The sequence below is a fragment of the Pseudophryne corroboree genome, chromosome 2, assembly GCF_028390025.1.
Source record: "Pseudophryne corroboree isolate aPseCor3 chromosome 2, aPseCor3.hap2, whole genome shotgun sequence".
In the NCBI taxonomy this organism is placed as follows: Eukaryota; Metazoa; Chordata; class Amphibia; order Anura; family Myobatrachidae; genus Pseudophryne; species Pseudophryne corroboree.
The window spans coordinates 568,464,482-568,490,416 of record NC_086445.1 but is presented as its reverse complement, the minus strand read 5'-3'; the positions used below and the strand labels follow the sequence as shown (position 1 = coordinate 568,490,416).

At 43.5% G+C, this 25,935-nt stretch overlaps 1 protein-coding gene across 1 annotated transcript in view; it reads left to right on the top strand.

Annotated features, from left to right (window-relative positions):
* EVA1B (eva-1 homolog B) overlaps positions 1–25,615 on the top strand; it is a 38,478-nt gene extending 12,863 nt beyond the window's left edge. The window contains exons 2-3 of the mRNA XM_063954376.1: positions 17,971–18,054; positions 20,925–25,615. Coding sequence (XP_063810446.1) covers positions 17,988–18,054; positions 20,925–21,352 — 495 coding nt within the window. The 5' untranslated portion in view covers positions 17,971–17,987 and the 3' untranslated portion in view covers positions 21,353–25,615. The remainder of the gene's footprint in view (positions 1–17,970; positions 18,055–20,924) is intronic.
* Positions 25,616–25,935: the final 320 nt, after the last annotated feature.

Genomic DNA, 25,935 nt, shown 5'->3' with positions numbered 1-25,935 from the left:
ATAGAAACATGTATCGGAACAAGGGGAGGCTTACAGAGAAGACAAAAGATGACCCTGGTAGGGAGCACTCTTCTCTGAGGTAACACAAAAATTAATTTAAATAGAACAATCATAAAATCTCACAATTTTTATTGATATGCCTTAAAAATACTAATTCATTAAATAAATGTGTGATCGTGAGCGAAAATATTTTTGAAAAATGTATATATATTTTTTTGAAAATTGGCCTCAGCCAGAATCATTAAATATATTAAGGTCCGTCTTGTGTGGTGATTCCCCTACTACAATGATTTGGGGATCGAAGTATTAAAAATTGAAAGGTGTGACCATCATCTAATCATTTGTATAGCCCATACATAAATTTCATAGGGCGATTGGTTTGAATCATGGGTCACTGGAAGTTACTTCGATTGGGTCACCTGTACAACAGTACAAGTCCTTAAAGTCAGCAAAAATTATCTGTGGAGCTGAACATGGTGGGCATAAATGAATTATCCACCCACCAGGTGATGTTTCCACCTGTGTGAAAAGAATTTGTTATATATGGTGGTTATTCACATGTATTGATAGCAGAGGTTAGTGACTCTAATGTTGAACAGAGACTTAATAACAGCACATCAATTCAATAGGATTGTTCACAAAGATTAATTAATAATTGTTCACAAAGATTATTCACAAGAATTATGAGGGCGGAGCCTATGAATCCGTAATGTACATATACCTTTCAGTAATTCTCTTATAACTGTACATAATCTCCTAGACAATTGTAGTGCTTGTGGCTAATTTTTAAGCACATAGACCACGTGATTAACAAAATTCCATATACTGAATTGTGAGGTGTGAGGCATAAATACCTCAGTTAATCACTGGTTTGTCAGACAGTACTGATAACAATTTTTAGGCACTAAGTAGAGATGTATACAGTGGCCAGGATACAGGTATGACTGCCCTTCTGCTGTTCTCCCGTCTTGCCAAGAGGTATAGGACGAGGAATGAGAGAGGGCAAGTGCACCCAACTTGGCCAGAAGAAAGAGAGAGGAGGTATCAAGCAGAGTGACCTTCGGTAGGTGCTCCCTGATGCCCTTTTAACAAGCAGTGCAGAGAATATTTAACCTACACTTAGGTCTCTAGTGCGGTACTCTCCTGAAAGTTATAGATTATACTGTGAGTGCTCGGGTAGACCAAGTGTGTCCACCAATTTTGACAATAAATGTCTGAGTTTAATTAATGTGCTTATGAAAGAGCTGCATTTCTTATTTGATTTTCACCAGACAAAATATAGCACATAAAACTTGCACTTAGTCTCTCTAGCAGTGCACTCATAGATGTTTACTATTTATAGTCACAGATATATATGACACACGAGATGCAACAAATTGCTCAATAGTTGTTGAATTTTAAAGCTCAAAATTTTTTAGCATTGAGCAAACATTTGGCAAATGCTGAGATCCTAGTACAATGATTTGAAACAATCTTATTGGGATTAACTGATATTCATGAGCAGCTGATCCTCCTTGTGCAAATGCATCCATCAGCAACAAGAGTGGCAGTTTAATAAATAATGTTACTCCTGCCGTGATTACACATGATACAATGTGATCTTGTGCAGATACCTTAATCAACAACCAATTGACACTTTAGCTGATAAGGTTAATCCTGCTACAATTTATGCATGATGCCATATGAGGAGATGAAGATATTACCAGCAGTCTGATAGCAATTATAGTAATTGTTAATCCTATTATGCTTGTAAGAAATGCAGTATAACAATTTCAGATTCACAAAGTGGTCCACTCTGTATTATTAAATTCTAATAAAGTGAAAGAAAGTGTGCTAAATTTGTCTCATATATCATGTACAATTAGCGGCATGCAGGAGAATCTGTATAGTTAGTCATACGGTTACCACTCCTGACGCTGGCCTCGGAGGGGAGGGGAAATGCTGCCCCAGAATTCCGTACAAGAGTGTCCTCCAAAAACGGGTGCTTTCTCCCGCTTGCTGGCCGCACAGAGACTCGCCTGCCTGAGCTGCTCTTATCAGCGGAGGAAGCGGCTATCTGCCGCTGATAAGAGCAGCTCAGGCAGGCGAGTCTCTGTGCGGCCAGCAAGCGGGAGAAAGCACCCGTTTTTGGAGGACACTCTTGTACGGAATTCTGGGGCAGCATTTCCCCTCCCCTCCGAGGCCAGCGTCAGGAGTGGTAACCGTATGACTAACTATACAGATTCTCCTGCATGCTGCTAATTGTACATGATATATGAGACAAATTTAGCACACTTTCTTTCACTTTATTAGAATTTAATAATACAGAGTGGACCACTTTGTGAATCTGAAATTGTTATACTGCATTTCTTACAAGCATAATAGGATTAACAATTACTATAATTGCTATCAGACTGCTGGTAATATCTTCATCTCCTCATATGGCATCATGCATAAATTGTAGCAGGATTAACCTTATCAGCTAAAGTGTCAATTGGTTGTTGATTAAGGTATCTGCACAAGATCACATTGTATCATGTGTAATCACGGCAGGAGTAACATTATTTATTAAACTGCCACTCTTGTTGCTGATGGATGCATTTGCACAAGGAGGATCAGCTGCTCATGAATATCAGTTAATCCCAATAAGATTGTTTCAAATCATTGTACTAGGATCTCAGCATTTGCCAAATGTTTGCTCAATGCTAAAAAATTTTGAGCTTTAAAATTCAACAACTATTGAGCAATTTGTTGCATCTCGTGTGTCATATATATCTGTGACTATAAATAGTAAACATCTATGAGTGCACTGCTAGAGAGACTAAGTGCAAGTTTTATGTGCTATATTTTGTCTGGTGAAAATCAAATAAGAAATGCAGCTCTTTCATAAGCACATTAATTAAACTCAGACATTTATTGTCAAAATTGGTGGACACACTTGGTCTACCCGAGCACTCACAGTATAATCTATAACTTTCAGGAGAGTACCGCACTAGAGACCTAAGTGTAGGTTAAATATTCTCTGCACTGCTTGTTAAAAGGGCATCAGGGAGCACCTACCGAAGGTCACTCTGCTTGATACCTCCTCTCTCTTTCTTCTGGCCAAGTTGGGTGCACTTGCCCTCTCTCATTCCTCGTCCTATACCTCTTGGCAAGACGGGAGAACAGCAGAAGGGCAGTCATACCTGTATCCTGGCCACTGTATACATCTCTACTTAGTGCCTAAAAATTGTTATCAGTACTGTCTGACAAACCAGTGATTAACTGAGGTATTTATGCCTCACACCTCACAATTCAGTATATGGAATTTTGTTAATCACGTGGTCTATGTGCTTAAAAATTAGCCACAAGCACTACAATTGTCTAGGAGATTATGTACAGTTATAAGAGAATTACTGAAAGGTATATGTACATTACGGATTCATAGGCTCCGCCCTCATAATTCTTGTGAATAATCTTTGTGAACAATTATTAATTAATCTTTGTGAACAATCCTATTGAATTGATGTGCTGTTATTAAGTCTCTGTTCAACATTAGAGTCACTAACCTCTGCTATCAATACATGTGAATAACCACCATATATAACAAATTCTTTTCACACAGGTGGAAACATCACCTGGTGGGTGGATAATTCATTTATGCCCACCATGTTCAGCTCCACAGATAATTTTTGCTGACTTTAAGGACTTGTACTGTTGTACAGGTGACCCAATCGAAGTAACTTCCAGTGACCCATGATTCAAACCAATCGCCCTATGAAATTTATGTATGGGCTATACAAATGATTAGATGATGGTCACACCTTTCAATTTTTAATACTTCGATCCCCAAATCATTGTAGTAGGGGAATCACCACACAAGACGGACCTTAATATATTTAATGATTCTGGCTGAGGCCAATTTTCAAAAAAATATATATACATTTTTCAAAAATATTTTCGCTCACGATCACACATTTATTTAATGAATTAGTATTTTTAAGGCATATCAATAAAAATTGTGAGATTTTATGATTGTTCTATTTAAATTAATTTTTGTGTTACCTCAGAGAAGAGTGCTCCCTACCAGGGTCATCTTTTGTCTTCTCTGTAAGCCTCCCCTTGTTACAATTTGGTATCGTCTGCGAAAATTTACACCATGCTCTCTAGACCTACTGTTAGGTCGTTGATGAAAATGTTGAACAAAAGTGGTCCAAGTACAGATCCTTGTGGCACACCACTTAGTTCTTTGGTCCAATTTGAAAATGATCCATTGACCACAATGCGCTGCTCCCTATTATCTAACGAATTACTGACCCAAGTGCATATTGTGCTCCCTAGCCCTATTTCTTGCAGCTTATAGATAAGACGCATGTGTGGTACAGTGTCGAAAGCTTTGCCAAAGTCTAAAAAGATTATATCCACCTCCTTACCCTGATCCAGGTTCGCACTTACTGTTTCATAAAAGCCAAGTAAGTTGATCTGACATGATCTGTCCTTCACAAATCCATGTTGGTTCCTTTTAATTACCTTATTAGCTTCAAGGAACTTTTGAATACTGTCCCTTAGAATACCTTCCAATACTTTCCCCACTATAGATGTAAGACTAACTGGTCTATAATTACCTAGTTCAGCTTTGCTCCCCTTTTTAAATATCGGCACTACCTCCGCTATACACCAGTCCTTGGGAACCATACCCGATTTAACCGAATCCATGAAGATCAAAAATAGAGGTCTTGCTAGTATTTCTCCCATCATTGCCTATAGAAATCATCCCTGAAAGTAAAGTCCCCCCATTCCGTGCAGTCCGTGCAGTCAAAGCAGGCCTGGAGCTTCATCTTAGCTTCATCTTCATCTCACCATACTATCCCTTTATACCGGGACACTCCTGAATTACATAGTGATGTGCACCGGAAATTTTTCGGGTTTTGTGTTTTGGTTTTGGATTCGGCTCCGTGGCCGTGTTTTGAATTCGGACACGTTTTGGCAAAACCTTCCTGAAAATTTTTTGTCGGATTCGGGTGTGTTTTGGATTCGGGTGTTTTTTTACAAAAAACCCTCAAAAACAGCTTAAATCATAGAATTTGGGGGTCGTTTTGATCCCATAGTATTACTAACCTTAATAACCATAATTTCCACTCATTTTCAGTCTATTCTGAACACCTCACACCTCACAATATTATTTTTAGTCCTAAAATTTGCACCGAAGTCGCTGGATGACTAAGCTAAGCGACCCAAGTGGCCGACACAAACACCTGGCCCATCTAGGAGTGGCATTGCAGTGTCAGACAGGATGGCACTTCAAAAAAATAGTCCCCAAACAGCACATGATGCAAAGAAAAAAAGAGGCGCAATGAGGTAGCTGTGTGACTAAGCTAAGCGACCCAAGTGGCCGACACAAACACCTGGCCCATCTAGGAGTGGCACTGCAGTGTCAGACAGGATGGCACTTCAAAAAAATAGTCCCCAAACAGCACATGATGCAAAGAAAAAAAGAGGCGCAATGAGGTAGCTGTGTGACTAAGCTAAGCGACCCAATTGGCCGACACAAACACCTGGCCCATCTAGGAGTGGCACTGCAGTGTCAGACAGGATGGCAGATTTAAAAAATAGTCCCCAAACAGCACATGATTCAAAGAAAAAAAGAGGTGCACCTAGGTCGCTGGATGGCTAAGCTAAGCGACCCAAGTGGCCGACACAAACACCTGGCCCATCTAGGAGTGGCACTGCAGTGTCAGACAGGATGGCAGATTTAAAAAATAGTCCCCAAACAGCACATGTTGCAAAGAAAAAAAGAGGTGCACCAAGGTCGCTGGTTGGCTAAGCTAAGCGAACCAGGTGGCCGACACAAACACCTGGCCCATCTATGAGTGGCACTGCAGTGTCAGACAGGATGGCAGATTTAAAAAATAGTCCCCAAACAGCACATGATGCAAAGAAAAAAAGAGGCGCAATGAAGTAGCTGTGTGACTAAGCTAAGCAACCCAAGTGGCCGACACAAACACCTGACCCATCTAGGAGTGGCACTGCAGTGTCAGACAGGATGGCACTTCAAAAAAATAGTCCCCAAACAGCACATGATGCAAAGAAAAAAAAGAGGCGTAATGAGGTAGCTGTGTGACTAAGCTAAGCGACAAGTGGCCGACACAAACACCTGGCCCATCTAGGAGTGGCACTGCAGTGTCAGACAGGATGGCACTTCAAAAAAATAGTCCCCAAACAGCACATGGTGCAAAGAAAAATGAAAGAAAAAAGAGGTGCAGGCATCGCAACCGACACAATTGGACTCTCCTTGGGGATTTGTGATTTAGAAGAACGCACAGTTCTTTGCTGTGCTTTTGCCATCTTAACTCTTTTAAGTTTTCTAGCAGGAGGATGAGTGCTTCCATCCTCATGTGAAGCTGAACCACTAGCCTTGAACATAGGCCAGGCCCTCAGCCGTTCCTTGCCACTCCGTGTCGTAAATGGCACATTGGCAAGTTTACGCTTCTCCTCAGACTATTTTGATTTAGATTTTTGGGTCATTTTACTGAGCTTTATTTTTTTGGATTTTACATGCTCTCTACTATGACATTGGGCATCGGCCTTGGCAGATGACGTTGATGGCATTTCATCGTCTCGGCCATGACTAATGGCAGCAGCTTCAGCACGAGGTGGAAGTGGATCTTGATCTTTCCCTATTTTACGCTCCACATTTTTCTTCTCCATTTTTTAATGTGTGGAATTATATGCCAATAATATATCAATAGCAATGGCCTACTACTATATATACTGCGCACAACTGAAATGCACCACAGGTATGGATGGATAGTATACTTGACGACACAGAGGTAGGTAGAGCAGTGGCCTACTGTACCGTACTGCTATATATTATATACTGGTGGTCAGCAAACTGTGCAAAACTGAAATGCACCACAGGTATGGATGGATAGTATACTTGACGACACAGAGGTAGAGCAGTGGCCTACTGTACCGTACTGCTATATAGTATATACTGGTGGTCAGCAAACTGTGCAAAACTGAAATGCACCACAGGTATGGATAAATAGTATACTTGACGACACAGAGGTAGGTAGAGCAGTGGCCTACTGTACCGTACTGCTATAACTATATACTGCTATTCTGCTATAACTGCTATATATTATATACTGGTGGTTAGCAAACTGTGCAAAACTGAAATGCACCACAGGTATGGATGGATAGTATACTTGACGATACAGAGGTAGGTAGAGCAGTGGCCTACTGTACCGTACTGCTATATAGTATATACTGGTGGTCACTGGTCAGCAAACTGTGCAAAACTGAAATGCACCACAGGTATGGATGGATAGTATACTTGACGACACAGAGGTAGGTAGAGCAGTGGCCTACTGTACCGTACTGCTATATAGTTTATACTGGTGGTCAGCAAAGTGTGCAAAACTGAAATGCACCACAGGTATGGATGGATAGTATACTTGACGACACAGAGGTAGGTAGAGCAGTGGCCTTCTGTACCGTACTGCTATATATTATATACTGGTGGTCAGCAAACTGTGCAAAACTGAAATGCACCACCGGTATGGATGGATAGTATACTTGACGACATAGAGGTAGGTAGAGCAGTGGCCTTCTGTACCGTACTGCTATATAGTATATACTGGTGGTCAGCAAACTGTGCAAAACTGAAATGCACCACAGGTATGGATGAATAGTATACTTGACGACACAGAGGTAGGTAGAGCAGTGGACTACTGTACCGTACTGCTATATATATAGTTATACTGGTGGTCAGCAAACTGTGCAAAACTGAAATGCACCACAGGTATGGATGGATAGTATACTTGACGACACAGAGGTAGGTAGAGCAGTGGCCTTCTGTACCGTACTGCTATATATATAGTTATACTGGTGGTCAGCAAAATTCTGCACTGTCCTCCTACTATATACTACAATGCAGCACAGATATGGAGCGTTTTTCAGGCAGAGAACGTATAATACTGGTGGTCACTGGTCAGCAAAACTCTGCACTGTCCTCCTACTACAGTATATAATACTGCTGGTCCCCAGTCCCCTCAATAAAGCAATTAGCACACTGAGCACAGATATTTGCAGCACACTGAGCACAGTCAGATATGGAGCGTTTTTCAGGCAGAGAGCGTAGATATTTGCACTTGCAGCACAATGAGCACAGATATTTGCAGCACACTGAACACAGATATTTGCAGCACAATTTGCAGCCCACTGAACATAGAAACTGAGAGGACGCCAGCCACGTCCTCTCACGATCATCCTCAATGCACTAGTGAAAAATGGTGGCGATGCGCGTCTCCTTAATTAGAATACGAATCTCGCGAGAATCCGACCGCGGGATGATGACGTTCGGGCGCGCTCGGGTTAATCGAGCAAGGTGTGAGGATCCGAATCTGCCTTGGACCCGTGTAAAATGGGTGAAGTTCGGGGGGGTTCGAATCCCGAGGATCCGAACCCGCTCATCACTAGAATTACACAGGTTCTGTGGCTGATTAAAACCAGGAGAAATGCAGGCTTGAAATCAGCCAGCCACAGAACCTGTGTAATTCATGAGTGCCCCGGTTTAAAGGGATAGTATGGTAAGTCTATGCAGATATATCATGTGCAGAGAGAGTTGGATTTGGATAGGGTGAGTTCAAACTGAAATCTAAATTGCAGTGTAACAATAAAACTGTCTATAACACTGGTGGGCTACATGCACATACAGCAAGTATTTACAAATATTTGTGGGCTACATGTAAAATTAGCCAGTATTTACCCTGCACAGAAACAATAAAAATTTATTTGCTCCCCTTGCATTTCTACATGCTTTGTTCCAGACACAAGTTTTAATTCCTCTTTTTGCTTTACTTACAAACATTTATCAGGCCCATAGTACATAAGTGCCCTCTACTATCCATCTTTTCTATAGACAACACAATGCCAAAGAAATCTAATGATAGTGCTGGGTCTGGAATGAAATGATGCATGTATGTATAGTAGAGATGAGCGCCTGAAATTTTTCGGGTTTTGTGTTTTGGTTTTGGGTTCGGTTCCGCGGCCGTGTTTTGGGTTCGAACGCGTTTTGGCAAAACCTCACCGAATTTTTTTTGTCGGATTCGGGTGTGTTTTGGATTCGGGTGTTTTTTTCCAAAAACACTAAAAAACAGCTTAAATCATAGAATTTGGGGGTCATTTTGATCCCAAAGTATTATTAACCTCAAAAACCATAATTTACACTCATTTTCAGTCTATTCTGAATACCTCACACCTCACAATATTATTTTTAGTCCTAAAATTTGCACCGAGGTCGCTGTGTGAGTAAGATAAGCGACCCTAGTGGCCGACACAAACACCGGGCCCATCTAGGAGTGGCACTGCAGTGTCACGCAGGATGTCCCTTCCAAAAAACCCTCCCCAAACAGCACATGACGCAAAGAAAAAAAGAGGCGCAATGAGGTAGCTGTGTGAGTAAGATTAGCGACCCTAGTGGCCGACACAAACACCGGGCCCATCTAGGAGTGGCACTGCAGTGTCACGCAGGATGGCCCTTCCAAAAAACCCTCCCCAAACAGCACATGACGCAAAGAAAAAAAGAGGCGCAATGAGGTAGCTGTGTGAGTAAGATTAGCGACCCTAGTGGCCGACACAAACACCGGGCCCATCTAGGAGTGGCACTGCAGTGTCACGCAGGATGGCCCTTCCAAAAAACCCTCCCCAAACAGCACATGACGCAAAGAAAAAAAGAGGCGCAATGAGGTAGCTGACTGTGTGAGTAAGATTAGCGATCCTAGTGGCCGACACAAACACCGGGCCCATCTAGGAGTGGCACTGCAGTGTCACGCAGGATGTCCCTTCCAAAAAACCCTCCCCAAACAGCACATGACGCAAAGAAAAAAAGAGGCGCAATGAGGTAGCTGTGTGAGTAAGATTAGCGACCCTAGTGGCCGACACAAACACCGGGCCCATCTAGGAGTGGCACTGCAGTGTCACGCAGGATGTCCCTTCCAAAAAACCCTCCCCAAACAGCACATGACGCAAAGAAAAAAAGAGGCGCAATGAGGTAGCTGTGTGAGTAAGATTAGCGACCCTAGTGGCCGACACAAACACCGGGCCCATCTAGGAGTGGCACTGCAGTGTCACGCAGGATGTCCCTTCCAAAAAACCCTCCCCAAACAGCACATGACGCAAAGAAAAAAAGAGGCGCAATGAGGTAGCTGACTGTGTGAGTAAGATTAGCGACCCTAGTGGCCGACACAAACACCGGGCCCATCTAGGAGTGGCACTGCAGTGTCACGCAGGATGTCCCTTCCAAAAAACCCTCCCCAATCAGCACATGATGCAAAGAAAAAGAAAAGAAAAAAGAGGTGCAAGATGGAATTGTCCTTGGGCCCTCCCACCCACCCTTATGTTGTATAAACAAAATAGGACATGCACACTTTAACCAACCCATCATTTCAGTGACAGGGTCTGCCACACGACTGTGACTGATATGACGGGTTGGTTTGGACCCCCCCCAAAAAAGAAGCAATTAATCTCTCCTTGCACAAACTGGCTCTACAGAGGCAAGATGTCCACCTCATCTTCACCCTCCGATATATCACCGTGTACATCCCCCTCCTCACAGATTATCAATTCGTCCCCACTGGAATCCACCATCTCAGCTCCCTGTGTACTTTGTGGAGGCAATTGCTGCTGGTCAATGTCTCCGCGGAGGAATTGATTATAATTCATTTTAATGAACATCATCTTCTCCACATTTTCTGGATGTAACCTCGTACGCCGATTGCTGACAAGGTGAGCGGCGGCACTAAACACTCTTTCGGAGTACACACTTGTGGGAGGGCAACTTAGGTAGAATAAAGCCAGTTTGTGCAAGGGCCTCCAAATTGCCTCTTTTTCCTGCCAGTATAAGTACGGACTGTGTGACGTGCCTACTTGGATGCGGTCACTCATATAATCCTCCACCATTCTATCAATGTTGAGAGAATCATATGCAGTGACAGTAGACGACATGTCCGTAATCGTTGTCAGGTCCTTCAGTCCGGACCAGATGTCAGCATCAGCAGTCGCTCCAGACTGCCCTGCATCACCGCCAGCGGGTGGGCTCGGAATTCTGAGCCTTTTCCTCGCACCCCCAGTTGCGGGAGAATGTGAAGGAGGAGATGTTGACAGGTCGCGTTCCGCTTGACTTGACAATTTTGTCACCAGCAGGTCTTTCAACCCCAGCAGACCTGTGTCTGCCGGAAAGAGAGATCCAAGGTAGGCTTTAAATCTAGGATCGAGCACGGTGGCCAAAATGTAGTGCTCTGATTTCAACAGATTGACCACCCGTGAATCCTTGTTAAGCGAATTAAGGGCTGCATCCACAAGTCCCACATGCCTAGCGGAATCGCTCCCTTTTAGCTCCTTCTTCAATGCCTCCAGCTTCTTCTGCAAAAGCCTGATGAGGGGAATGACCTGACTCAGGCTGGCAGTGTCTGAACTGACTTCACGTGTGGCAAGTTCAAAGGGCATCAGAACCTTGCACAACGTTGAAATCATTCTCCACTGCACTTGAGACAGGTGCATTCCACCTACTATATCGTGCTCAATTGTATAGGCTTGAATGGCCTTTTGCTGCTCCTCCAACCTCTGAAGCATATAGAGGGTTGAATTCCACCTCGTTACCACTTCTTGCTTCAGATGATGGCAGGGCAGGTTCAGTAGTTTTTGGTGGTGCTCCAGTTTTCTGTACGTGGTGCCTGTACGCCGAAAGTGTCCCGCAATTCTTCTGGCCACCGACAGCATCTCTTGCACGCCCCTGTCGTTTTTTAAAAAATTCTGCACCACCAAATTCAAGGTATGTGCAAAACATGGGACGTGCTGGAATTGGCCCAGATTTAATGCACACACAATATTGCTGGCGTTGTCCGATGCCACAAATCCACAGGAGAGTCCAATTGGGGTAAGCCATTCCGCGATGATCTTCCTCAGTTGCCGTAAGAGGTTTTCAGCTGTGTGCGTATTCTGGAAAGCGGTGATACAAAGCGTAGCCTGCCTAGGAAAGAGTTGGCGTTTGCGAGATGCTGCTACTGGTGCCGCCGCTGCTGTTCTTGCGGCGGGAGTCCATACATCTACCCAGTGGGCTGTCACAGTCATATAGTCCTGACCCTGCCCTGCTCCACTTGTCCACATGTCCGTGGTTAAGTGGACATTGGGTACAGCTGCATTTTTTAGGACACTGGTGACTCTTTTTCTGAGGTCTGTGTACATTTTCGGTATCGCCTGCCTAGAGAAATGGAACCTAGATGGTATTTGGTACCGGGGACACAGTACCTCCAACAAGTCTCTAGTTGGCTCTGCAGTAATGATGGATACCGGAACCACGTTTCTCACCACCCAGGATGCCAAGGCCTCAGTTATCCGCTTTGCAGTAGGATGACTGCTGTGATATTTCATCTTCCTCGCAAAGGACTGTTGAACAGTCAATTGCTTACTGGAAGTAGTACAAGTGGGCTTACGACTTCCCCTCTGGGATGACCATCGACTCCCAGCGGCAACAACAGCAGCGCCAGCAGCAGTAGGCGTTACACGCAAGGATGCATCGGAGGAATCCCAGGCAGGAGAGGACTCGGTTGAATTGCCAGTGACATGGCCTGCAGGACTATTGGCATTCCTGGGGAAGGAGGAAATTGACACTGAGGGAGTTGGTGGGGTGGTTTGCGTGAGCTTGGTTACAAGAGGAAGGGATTTACTGGTCAGTGGACTGCTTCCGCTGTCACCCAAAGTTTTTGAACTTGTCACTGACTTATTATGAATGCGCTGCAGGTGACGTATAAGGGAGGATGTTCCGATGTGGTTAACGTCCTTACCCCTACTTATTACAGCTTGACAAAGGGAACACACGGCTTGACACCTGTTGTCCGCATTTCTGGTGAAATACCTCCACACCGAAGAGCTGATTTTTTTGGTATTTTCACCTGGCATGTCAACGGCCATATTCCTCCCACGGACAACAGGTGTCTCCCCGGGTGCCTGACTTAAACAAACCACCTCACCATCAGAATCCTCCTGGTCAATTTCCTCCCCAGCGCCAGCAACACCCATATCCTCCTCATCCTGGTGTACTTCAACACTGACATCTTCAATCTGACTATCAGGAACTGGACTGCGGGTGCTCCTTCCAGCACTTGCAGGGGGCGTGCAAATGGTGGAAGGCGCATGCTCTTCACGTCCAGTGTTGGGAAGGTCAGGCATCGCAACCGACACAATTGGACTCTCCTTGTGGATTTGGGATTTCAAAGAACGCACAGTTCTTTGCGGTGCTTTTGCCAGCTTGAGTCTTTTCAGTTTTCTAGCGAGAGGCTGAGTGCTTCCATCCTCATGTGAAGCTGAACCACTAGCCATGAACATAGGCCAGGGCCTCAGCCGTTCCTTGCCACTCCGTGTGGTAAATGGCATATTGGCAAGTTTACGCTTCTCCTCCGACAATTTTATTTTAGGTTTTGGAGTCCTTTTTTTACTGATATTTGGTGTTTTGGTTTTGACATGCTCTGTACTATGCCATTGGGCATCGGCCTTGGCAGACGACGTTGCTGGCATTTCATCGTCTCGGCCATGACTAGTGGCAGCAGCTTCAGCACGAGGTGGAAGTGGATCTTGATCTTTCCCTAATTTTGGAACCTCAACATTTTTGTTCTCCATATTTTAATAGGCACAACTAAAAGGCACCTCAGGTAAACAATGGAGATGGATGGATTGGATACTAGTATACAATTATGGACGGGCTGCCGAGTGCCGACACAGAGGTAGCCACAGCCGTGAACTACCGCACTGTACTGTGTCTGCTGCTAATATAGACTGGTTGATAAAGAGATAGTATACTCGTAACTAGTATGTATGTATAAAGAAAAAAAAAAACCACGGTTAGGTGGTATATACAATTATGGACGGGCTGCCGAGTGCCGACACAGAGGTAGCCACAGCCGTGAACTACCGCACTGTACTGTGTCTGCTGCTAATATATAGACTGGTTGATAAAGAGATAGTATACTCGTAACTAGTATGTATGTATAAAGAAAGAAAAAAAAACCACGGTTAGGTGGTATATACAATTATGGACGGGCTGCCGAGTGCCGACACAGAGGTAGCCACAGCCGTGAACTACCGCACTGTACTGTGTCTGCTGCTAATATAGACTGGTTGATAAAGAGATAGTATACTACTAATATTATATACTGGTGGTCAGGTCACTGGTCACTAGTCACACTGGCAGTGGCACTCCTGCAGCAAAAGTGTGCACTGTTTAATTTTAATATAATATTATGTACTCCTGGCTCCTGCTATAACCTATAACTGGCACTGCAGTAGTGCTCCCCAGTCTCCCCCACAATTATAACCCACAATTATAAGCTGTGTGAGCTGAGCAGTCAGACAGATATATAATATATATAGATGATGCAGCACACTGGCCTGAGCCTGAGCAGTGCACACAGATATGGTATGTGACTGACTGAGTCACTGTGTGTATCGCTTTTTTCAGGCAGAGAACGGATATATTAAATAAACTGCACTGTGTGTCTGGTGGTCACTCACTATATAATATATTATGTACTCCTGGCTCCTGCTATAACCTATAACTGGCACTGCAGTAGTGCTCCCCAGTCTCCCCCACAATTATAAGCTGTGTGAGCTGAGCAGTCAGACAGATATATATAATATTATATATAGATAATAGATGATGCAGCACACTGGCCTGAGCCTGAGCAGTGCACACAGATATGGTATGTGACTGAGTCACTGTGTGCTGTGTATCGCTTTTTTCAGGCAGAGAACGGATTATATTATGTACTCCTGGCTCCTGCTATAAACTATAACTGGCACTGCAGTAGTGCTCCCCAGTCTCCCCCACAATTATAAGCTGTGTGAGCTGAGCAGTCAGACAGATATATATAATATTATATATAGATAATAGATGATGCAGCACACTGGCCTGAGCCTGAGCAGTGCACACAGATATGGTATGTGACTGAGTCACTGTGTGCTGTGTATCGCTTTTTTCAGGCAGAGAACGGATTATAAATAAAAGTGGTGGTCACTGGTCACTATCAGCAAAACTCTGCACTGTACACTACTGAGTACTCCTAATGCTCCCCAAAATTAGTAAATCAAGTGTCTCTCTAATCTATTCTAATTCTAAACGGAGAGGACGCCAGCCACGTCCTCTCCCTATCAATCTCAATGCACGTGTGAAAATGGCGGCGACGCGCGGCTCCTTATATAGAATCCGAGTCTCGCGATAGAATCCGAGCCTCGCGAGAATCCGACAGCGTCATGATGACGTTCGGGCGCGCTCGGGTTAACCGAGCAAGGCGGGAAGATCCGAGTCGCTCGGACCCGTGAAAAAAAACATGAAGTTCTGGCGGGTTCGGATTCAGAGAAACCGAACCCGCTCATCTCTAATGTATAGGGGATGTGCACACAATGAGCAGAGCATGAAAGCAGATGTATGTGTATTGCAGAGGCAGCAGGGAATCTGTATTGTTTATGGGAGTGTCAGCCAATATCTCAAACTTGGAAGGAAGTTACTGAGTTGTATTTTAGGACATGCAGGAAACCAGGTCACTGCTGGTGGGGATGTGATTCACTAATCCCGATGTTACAAGCAAATGACACCGTTCCACTGCTGACTCCTATTACTGACCAACCAATGTCTTTGTTGCATACACAGGAAAAACATAGCTAATGTTAGTAATGTATATTTTTATAAAATTATATAATATTTTAGGAAAGAACAGCCTATTGCTTTTATATTAAAAAAGAGGCTATGAAATGTCATAGGGTATTAACTAATGCATTTATGAAGTTACATTTTTTGAAAGATAACATCTCTGAATGTGACTTTGGGGTTGGGGTTTGGCAACCAATCAGCATTTAAGTAACATTTATAATTTGCATACTATACAATTGTACAGAGCAGCTGATTGGTTGTCATGGCTTCTCCACAGGCTCATTTCGCCACTCTTTTCACTGCTTCTTGAACAGACCCCATAATTTGAAAGGTGACTCCAAGAAATAAAGCTACATCTTCTTAGTACAGATACCCAGTTTGTCACTATTTGCTATAGTCTGCTGTGTAGCTATGGGTTCAGTATAATTTTCCCATAGCTATATTACTAGTACACAATTACAAGCTTCTATATCTTTTCTTTGTAGCTCTGGGGCAGGCAGTTGGCAGGGGGTATATAATATTGAAAGCTGTGGGGTGTGCTGAGCTGACAATAGGAGGCGGATGTATTCTTCACCTGTCAGGGATCAACTCAGAAGAACATCTGCTTGTCTCATCTGTAATAGCACAGCAACAATGCAGGCCGGAGGAGGACAACAAAACCAGTGTGTTTTTTGTTTTTACTGGGTAAATAAGGGTTGCAATAATAGTTGGTAAATAGGTAAAACAAAGATAAATCTATAAGATCACAATGATGTCTAGTTATAGGAGATAAGAACCACTTGGTCCAACTAATATGCCACTTTTTTAACCATATCGTTACCTCAAATCCTATTTGATCCTTATTTCTTTGAACAACAAAGGAGAAGAAAAAGACTCTTTTGTGGGTGCACTCTTGACAGATCATAAGAACGATCAGAAAAAATTCTAAAGTTAATTAAATTTTATTAACTTCATAATAAAATGATAAATAGTTTGGTGTATTCATAACAATAACAATCATAGACACAAAATATAACAAATGACCATAACGGTCATAAACATAAATGAGACATATAAGCAATCTGAGATGAGTCGAGGTGGTTCCGATGATTATCCCATTAGGATAATAATCGGAACCACCTCGACTCATCTCAGATTGCTTATATGTCTTATTTATGTTTATGACCGTTATGGTCATTTGTTATATTTTGTGTCTATGATTGTTATTGTTATGAATACACCAAACTATTTATCATTTTATTATGAAGTTAATAAAAATGTAATTCATTTTAGAATTTTTTCTGATCATTCTTATGATCTGTCAAGAGTGCACCTACAAAATAATCTTTTTCTTCTCCTTTGTTGTTCATATTATCCAATACTGGCTCAGGGTACACTGCCAAAACTAGCATGGAATAGAAAAATCATTTTCTGTACTACCATCATTGTATCTTGGTATTTATAAGATTGATTACTATATTTATAACCTGTTCGGTATACCCCCAGTGCAAATATCCTTATTTCTTTGTAAGGAGATCTTTATGTTTATCCCATGCATGTTTAAACTTCTCCAACAATGTGGCTAAACTCATGCAGTAGATCATTCGGACATAAGCTATTATTGCTACAAATAGCATAAAATAGTTTAGTAAACTAGGGCAAAAACTAATTATGGGGCAACACAATACTTAATACTAATATACAATATAATACCAATATAATGCTGAGGCTGATAGAGTGGTGGTGCACATGTAAATATAGGGATTACTGTATGTAGATATTTACAGACATAGGGGGAGATGTATCAAACCTTGGAGAGAGATAAAATGTAGATAGATAAAGTACCAACCAATCAGCTCCTGTCATTTTCAAACCCATTCTCTTTACACTTTATCTCTCTCCAAAGTTTGATACATCTCTCCTCTATCAGGTACTTTATCAAATGTAATTAAAAATAGCACTCCATGACACTTTTTTTATTTTCTGAATTAATACAACTGGCAGAGCAGGAATTCCTGAAGCATCTGCAGTTCCATGATGCTCTTGGACATCTGTATCCCATGATGCTCCATGGCTCACAGCCTGACATTTCAAAGTAAAAAAAAGCTGTAGATGGAGGTTTTCCATGTCTATAAAGCTTATTATCAAGTCAGCTGTGGTTTAAAGTAAACTTCAGCCTTGAGCCCTGGCTCATCAAGAGCTGGCATGAGTTCCCCAGGAATGGTGTGTGTGCTTTACTAATTGGGGTTAGCAGGTTCATTGCAAAGGAAAAAAACACTGTAGAGCACTACAGTAAAAAACATAAAAACATTTTACTTTCTTCTTGCTAGGTCTTGAATCTTATACAATGGATACGGGCAAGAAGGAGATGGAGTTCCTGAGTAATAGCATAGCAGCATATGCTCACATTAGAGGTACAGTATTCAGAGCTGACAATTGTTTGATGTTTATTAACACAGCAGCTGTGCGATACTATGCGAATGGCGCATGAGGTATCTTGTATAAATAAACGCCTCTTGCCAGGGGCGTAGCCAGAACTTTGTGGGCCCCATAGCAACATTTTGAAGGGGTCCCAAAGCTTCTAGAGGGACACTTCTCTGCAGCAGTTGTTAATTTTATGCCCAATAATAGTGCCATAGTTTATTTTCTGAACCATAGTAGAGCCTTATTTAATGTTATGCCCCATAGTAGTGCCCTAGTTTCTTTTATGAATCGCAGTAGTGCTCAAGTTCACCGTATGTCACATTTCCGAGCTGCTAGTACACATTATGCCGCACAGTATCCCCAATTCACGTTATGATATATAGTGCTCCCCGTTCATATTGTGCCTCATTACAGTGCCCCGGTTCATAATATATAACATTAAAATGCCCTACAGTTACTTTTATACCACACTACAATGAGCAGGTACCTAGATATATTGCAGGCTCCAATGAAAAAGTTTGAAAGGACCCCTACGTACCACCCAATAGCAAATAATTTATATAACACATGTAACTGTGACAGGGTAGGTCCCTCTCAGCTCTGGGCCCCATAGCAGCTGCACGGTATCCGGACTCCAGGTCGACAGCACAAAGGTCGACACACCTTAGGTCGACACCAATTGGTCGACACACCTTAGGTCGACATGGACAAAAGGTCGACAGGAACAAGGTCAACATGGAAAAAGGTCGACATGAGTTTTTCACGATTTTTTTCTTTTTTTGAACCTTTTCATACTTAACGATCCACGTGGACAACGATTGGAACGGTAAAGTGTGCCGAGCGAAGCGAAGGCACCATGCCCGAAGCATGGCGAGCGAAGCGAGCCATGCGAGGGGACGCGGTGCACTAATTGGGGTTCCCGGTCACTCTACGAAGAAAACGACACCAAAAAAACATAAAAAACTCATGTTGACCTTTTTCCATGTCTACCTTGTTCCTGTCGACCTTTTGTCCATGTCGACCTAAGGTGTGTCAACCAATTGGCGTCGACCTAAGGTGTGTCGACCTTTGTGCTGTCGACCCTCAGTCCCAGACCCCAGCTGCACTACTTGCACCTATGGTAGCTACGCCCTTGCCTTTTGCTAGTTGCACTGATCTGCTAATGCAGGGGTGTCAAAGACAAGGCCCGCGGGCCAAATCCGGCCCGCCAGACCTCGTCTGATGGCCCGCGGTGCCGCCGCCATGAAACCCCCTTCTCCCGAGTGCCCAGCTCGGGGGGGCGGGGTTTCGCGGAATGACGCGATTGCGTCGTGACGTCACGGCGCAAACGCGTCATTCAACGAAACCCCGTCGGAGGAGGGAGAAGGGAGCCGCGCAGACGAGGAGGGAGAGGCGGCTGAAGAGCGGCGAGAACCGCTTCAAATGTAAGTCAGCCCCTCTCCCTTCCTCTCTTTCTCTCTCTCTCCCTCCTTCCACCACCTGCCGCAATGTGTAAAATGGGGACCTGTACCTGCCGCTATGTGTAAAATGGGGACCTGTACCTGCCGCTATGTGTAAAATGGGGACCTGTGCCTGCCACAATGTGTAAAATGGGGACCTGTGCCTGCCACAATGTGTAAAATGGGGACCTGTGCCTGCCACAATGTGTAAAATGGGGACCTGTGCCTGCCACAATGTGTAAAATGGGGACCTGTGCCTGCCACAATGTGTAAAATGGGGACCTGTACCTGCCGCTATGTGTAAAATGGGGACCTGTGCCTGCCACAATGTGTAAAATGGGGACCTGTGCCTGCCACAATGTGTAAAATGGGGACCTGTGCCTGCCACAATGTGTAAAATGGGGACCTGTACCTGCCGCTATGTGTAAAATGGGGACCTGTGCCTGCCACAATGTGTAAAATGGGGACCTGTACCTGCCGCTATGTGTAAAATGGGGACCTGTGCCTGCCACAATGTGTAAAATGGGGACCTGTGCCTGCCACAATGTGTAAAATGGGGACCTGTGCCTGCCACAATGTGTAAAATGGGGACCTGTGCCTGCCACAATGTGTAAAATGGGGACCTGTACCTGCCGCTATGTGTAAAATGGGGACCTGTGCCTGCCACAATGTGTAAAATGGGGACCTGTACCTGCCGCTATGTGTAAAATGGGGACCTGTGCCTGCCGCAATGTGTAAAATGGGGACCTGTGCCTGCCGCAATGTGTAAAATGGGGACCTGTGCACTATAAAAGGGGGCACATGGCTGGGCACTATAAAAGGGGGCACATGGCTGGGCACTTTAAAAGGGGGCAGATGGCTGGGCACATATAAGGCAGGTGGAGCGGTAAATTTTGGATAGACCTACAGATACAACCGGCCCTTTGATGGGGACCAAACTGCTGATGCGGCCCCCGATGAATTTGAGTTTGACACCCCTGTGCTAATGTATCTGAGGCCGCAGCATTGGAACATCTGCATGACCAGTGGTCATCGGAGCAACTCTCAGGTTACTCAGAATGACCAGTGATTTCAAGTTGTCGGAGGCAGTAAGGCTGCAGGCCAGTGGCCTCCACAAGCTCAGAGAACAAAGCCGGCACTCCCCTATTTACTGGAATGCTGGCTGTCGTTGCCCCTACCCCCTGTCATCGCAGACAAAGATGTGAACGTTACCCATCGGGTTTGCATACAGTATATCTCTGGATCAGGCCTAGTAGTGTGAAATTTGACTAGAAACAACAAGTGTCATGTGACAGGCCTTACCATGGTCATTCTGCTACTTCGCAGTTATGTAGCTCTGCTTTTACTAATCCTAGCTAGATAGTGTATACTTTTTTATTAGTAATTTGTTGTTGTTGATATTGTTGTTGTTTCTCCTTCAGATAATCCGGAGTCATTCGGACTCTATTTTGTCCTTGGGGTATGCTTTGGACTGATTTTAACACTCTGCATGCTGGTGATCCGTATCTCTTGTAAACCTCGGACTCCAAGTCTTCCTACCAAGCCAAAGAACAGTCCTCCTAAAGACTGTGTGAAGGAACCTCTGTCTGTGCTGAGGGATGAGGAAGATCCAGACAGTGACGACAATGAGGAAACTTTCATCTTGACTCCTGTGACGGACACATCACTGGGAAATCAGCCGACAATGGATGGTACACTGACAGTAAATGTATTCACATCAGCAGAAGAGCTGGAGAGAGCCCAGAGATTGGAGGAACGCGAGCGTATAATTCGAGAGATATGGCGAAATGGCCAGCCTGATATTCTGGGTACAGGAGCGGGCACAATAGGTCGTGTACATTACTATTAGTAGTCACAGGGGAGAATTTCATGTTACAAGCAACTAACTTTTCACCAGGAATTTTCAGTGCACAAATCTGATGCCCTGGTTACTGCAGCTGGCCCTACAGACACTGTATATATTTACATCAATAGATCAGTAGCAAGATGTGCTGGATATAGCAGTCAGAATCCTGGCACTTTGATGTACTCACTGATAATATGGGTGTCAGTAGTTCGTTTGGCAGATGCTTTTATTACCGCCGAAGCAATAATGAAGAGGCTACCTTTATACCTCAGTGAATAATAATATGGTCTCTGCTGATTATAACGCCACCACTTGGAGGTTCACTGATCTCCAGTGCCAGTGCAGGTACCAATTTGTGGCTCTTGACAGCCACACAAAGGAAAAAGCAGCTCGATTCTTCTTCACCCATTAAGCCATGATTTCTGAGACCAATCTCTGAGTGAAGATCATCGAATTTTCATTGCTTAAACTGGAACAACAAAACGTTACCTAGGATGAGTGTTCCCCCAAGAAATGGTTGTGTATTCTCGTTATTACTTCCACCTCGGGGTGCATGAGAGATACAATTGTTAATTACAACAAAACTGCTGTCTTCCTACCCCATTCCAATATGTGTGCAATATTCAGATTAACGTGCAGGTACACATCATATGGATGTTGCTACAGGCTTTAGCATACTATACATGCTATGGAAATGTATGCAAGCTAAGCAATAAATAAATATGAGGCATGCATAACTTCTAAATGTTTGTATACATGCAAACATGAGCATCTCTTCAAAAAGAAATCTGCAGCATCCATTATATAGTGTACTGTACACTGAAGTTATAGAGAAAACTCCCAAATCTGTCTGTTCCTGGATTTATGATGTGGCCAGCCTTGTGATGTCAGCTATAACTAGGGCGAGGTTGCTGCATTCTGGATTAACCACAAACATGCTGGATTTTGCAGGACTGGATATAAATGCATTCAGGTGACATGCAATTGCCTTATATGTATATGTCTGTTCCTTGCTTACAAATCTATGGCAGGCCTGCTGCTGCACACAGGGTTAACAGCCTGCAGTTTATTACAGGACTTTCTGGCCTCTTGGTTTAAAAACATCTGTTTTTCTTCTTGTTCCCCCACAGTGTGGGAACACTGGTGCTTTAAGTCTCATTCCTGACTCTCCCCCAAGGATAAAAGAACATTCCACATTAACATTAAACGCTGCCACACGGGAAAAGGCAGGAAGTGATGTTTTTCTAAACTCCAGTTAAAGTGCTGATGTATTTCTTTTATGTACAAGCCACTGCAGTATTAGCCCTGTATATGTAGCTGTAGATATGTATGTATGTATGTATGTGTGTCATCACAATATCTGTCTCTTGTGCTAAAGGGGGATGGTCTGCGTCGCAGTCATTGGGTATTAAGTGAAAAGAGGCATGAATCGATGAGCAAAATTTCACACCATTTCTGCAAAATATTCCTATCATTCCAAGTTTGGCTGTGAGTGTTCGAACTTCCCAGACATCAGGGATGTATTAATAGAGAAGAGGGCCATGTGCGGTCATGTCTGAGCCCCCTCCGCTCTAGCCGGCAGTGCATTACTGCGCACTAGTAGACTCTGGTGCTATGCCAAAGTCTACTGCGCATGTCACTGGCGTATTTATAATGGGTGCAGTGTATGCAGTGTACACGGGCCCCTGAGGCCAGGGGGGCCCACACTGCACACATTTCTTGAATACTTGATCACTTCAGAGTCCCGCCGATGGCAGCAGCAGAAATCACCGGGAAAATAGTGATGCTGCCATTTTCCTGGCATTATGCGCATGTGCAGTAGAGAAATAGCTGGGAAAATGTCCGTCGTGCCATTTTCTGGATATCTGCGCATGCGCATTAGAGTCTGAGCCCTCTGGAGCTCAGACTCTACAGTGTTGCTGGCAGGGATGAGGGGGCTCGGATGGAGGAGGCTGCATACGGGCCCCCTCCTCTTTTAAAACACCCCTCCCGCATGTCTCTGGTGAAATGGCTTACACAAATTGCCGGAAAAATGGCAACCAGGCCACTTTCCCGGAGATTTGTGCAGCACTGCAGTTGGTGTGGGACAAATATAAATATAGATCTAAAATTTCATCAAACCTCACCTAGAGCCATATAAATCATTCCCAGATTCACCCATACAGATCCACTTTTTGAGACCCATGAATTGGGGCTGTTCCATATAAACTGGGATAATTGGGAGGTATAAATACAGTATGGTAAGACATTCTGTGGAACTGCATAGCAAATGTGTAATTCAAAGATTAGACCTCTGTGAATTTACCTGTTCTGCTGCGATATTTACTTTGGGTGAAATTCTGCTCATCTCTAGATATGTCTGTCTTTGCACTTGTGTGATAGGGAAGTGGGAGATTGGACTTTTTATTTAATGTGAGTTGGGGATAAGTTTCTGAATATTTATGAATTAAGGGGGTTATTCAGAGTTGTAAGCAAACCAAAAATATTAGCAATTGGGCAAAACCATGTTGCAATGCAGGTGGGGCCGATAGTTACATACTGTAATTACATAAGTGTTGAGGTTGAAAAAAGACAAATGTCCATCGAGTTCAACCTGTATTATAATTTTTTTTTTTTTTATTATTTTTTTTATATTAATTAAATGCTGTATTCCTGGATATTTATTTCCGCTAGGAATTTATCTAATCCATTTTTAAACTTATTGATTGAGTCCACCATTAATACATTCTCTGGCAGAGAATTCCAAATCCTTACTGTTCTTACTGTGAAGAACCCTTTTCTCTGTTGTGTATGGAATTTTTTTTTATAATGGGTGCAGATGTAATATGTGCAGAGAGAGTTAGATTTGGGTGGGGCGTGTTCAAACTGAAATCTTAATTGCAGTGTAAAAATAAAGCAGCCAGTATTTACCATGCACAGGAACAATATAACCCCCCCTCCAAATCTAACTCTCTCTGCACATGGTAAATATGCCCTACCTGCAGTACAACAAGGTTTTGCCCAATTGCTAACTTTTTTGGTTTACTAACAACTCTGAATAACCTCCTAAGTGGAGGTATAGCAAGTTCTCTATATAGAAAGTTATGTACCCTAATGGGTATTAGGATGAGACGTGGCTGTCCAAATACCTATTAGCCACAATATAGATGTTGATGTCTTGATGTCTGGCCATTAATCTAGATTGAGAGGAATATATCCTAATATGATTGAAGATGAGACTTTACAGTCTTTGATTGCCATGTATTTTGAGAGGTTGGCAAGTATGTGATTTAAAAACTGTGTATATTTGGCATTGAGAGATGTGTTGTGATGTCTGTGTAGTACACAGTGTGTACTAAAAGGAAATGAGAGATATGTGTACTGGAGCCAGTGCTGTCCAACTTACTTGGTATGGAGGGATGTCAAGTTTGTCCACAGAATTTTTTTTTATTTTCTTCACACAATGCATTTTGTTGCACCTAAAACTTTCTGTCATCTACCTCATTACAGCCCCACTACTACTCTCCACACTCTAAGGTGGGCAATAAGCGGCCCTCCAGCTGCTATGCAATTACACATCCCAGCATGCCATGCCACAGTTTTGCTGCCAGGGCATGCTAAAACTGTGTCAAGGCAGGCTGGTATATGTAGTCCCACAGCAGCTGGAGGGCCACTTATTGCCCAAGTGGCGGAAAGTCTAAGGCATGTATGTAGATGCTCCCTGCAGTTGAAGTCTGGGTCTCCTTGACTGCAGAATGGTTAGTGAGACCTATCTGGCCAAACAGTAACAACGGTTCCAAACAATTAGTGCTATTCCTGTGATATGAAGTGATGTGAAACTGAAGGAGTGAGTGGAATCACCTATTTCTAAATGACACAATTGCAGTCTAAATGACACAATTGCAGACATTTCTTTATGCAGTGCTAAAATGTTTGCCATGAAAACAATCACAGTAGGTGTGCTAGTATGCTGGATCAGCCTGCAGGTTACAGACTGGACACAACAGTGTATGAGGTGATAGGTAGGTGTTCTGATTTGTGTGTAGTAAATGTTCTGTAAGATAATTCCACTGTGTAATTAGACATATTCGGAGATGGTGAAATGATGTCCCCTTTAGGTCAGTATAATACACCAACTTGGAGAGGGGTACAGTTATATCTAGGTAAATGACGGAACTTTTCGAAATTCAGACCAAAAGTGCTGTATTTTATAGAATCTGATTCTGAATTTTATGTCATAGTTATATTATCTATTTTTTGAATTCTATTAAAATGTTGAAACAGGAATGTTTTGGTTTCATTGTATGCTGACGTAATAGTAAGCTGCAATGAGGAAATGAATAAGCTCATTAAGGAAATGTTCTCCTGCTCTGAGGTTCTCCTATGAGAGGGACCACAGATACGGTTTTATTATGTAGGAGACAATGGGCCTAATTTAGCACATCTAACGATCATTTACTCTGACATGTGGGGGGACGCCCAGCACAGGCCTAGTCCGCCCCGCATGTCAGGCCCTACCCCTCCCTGCACAGGTACAAAAGCATCGCACATCGGCGATGCTTTTGTACCGTGCAAGTAGCTCCCTACCTGCCCAGCTCCTGCGCACA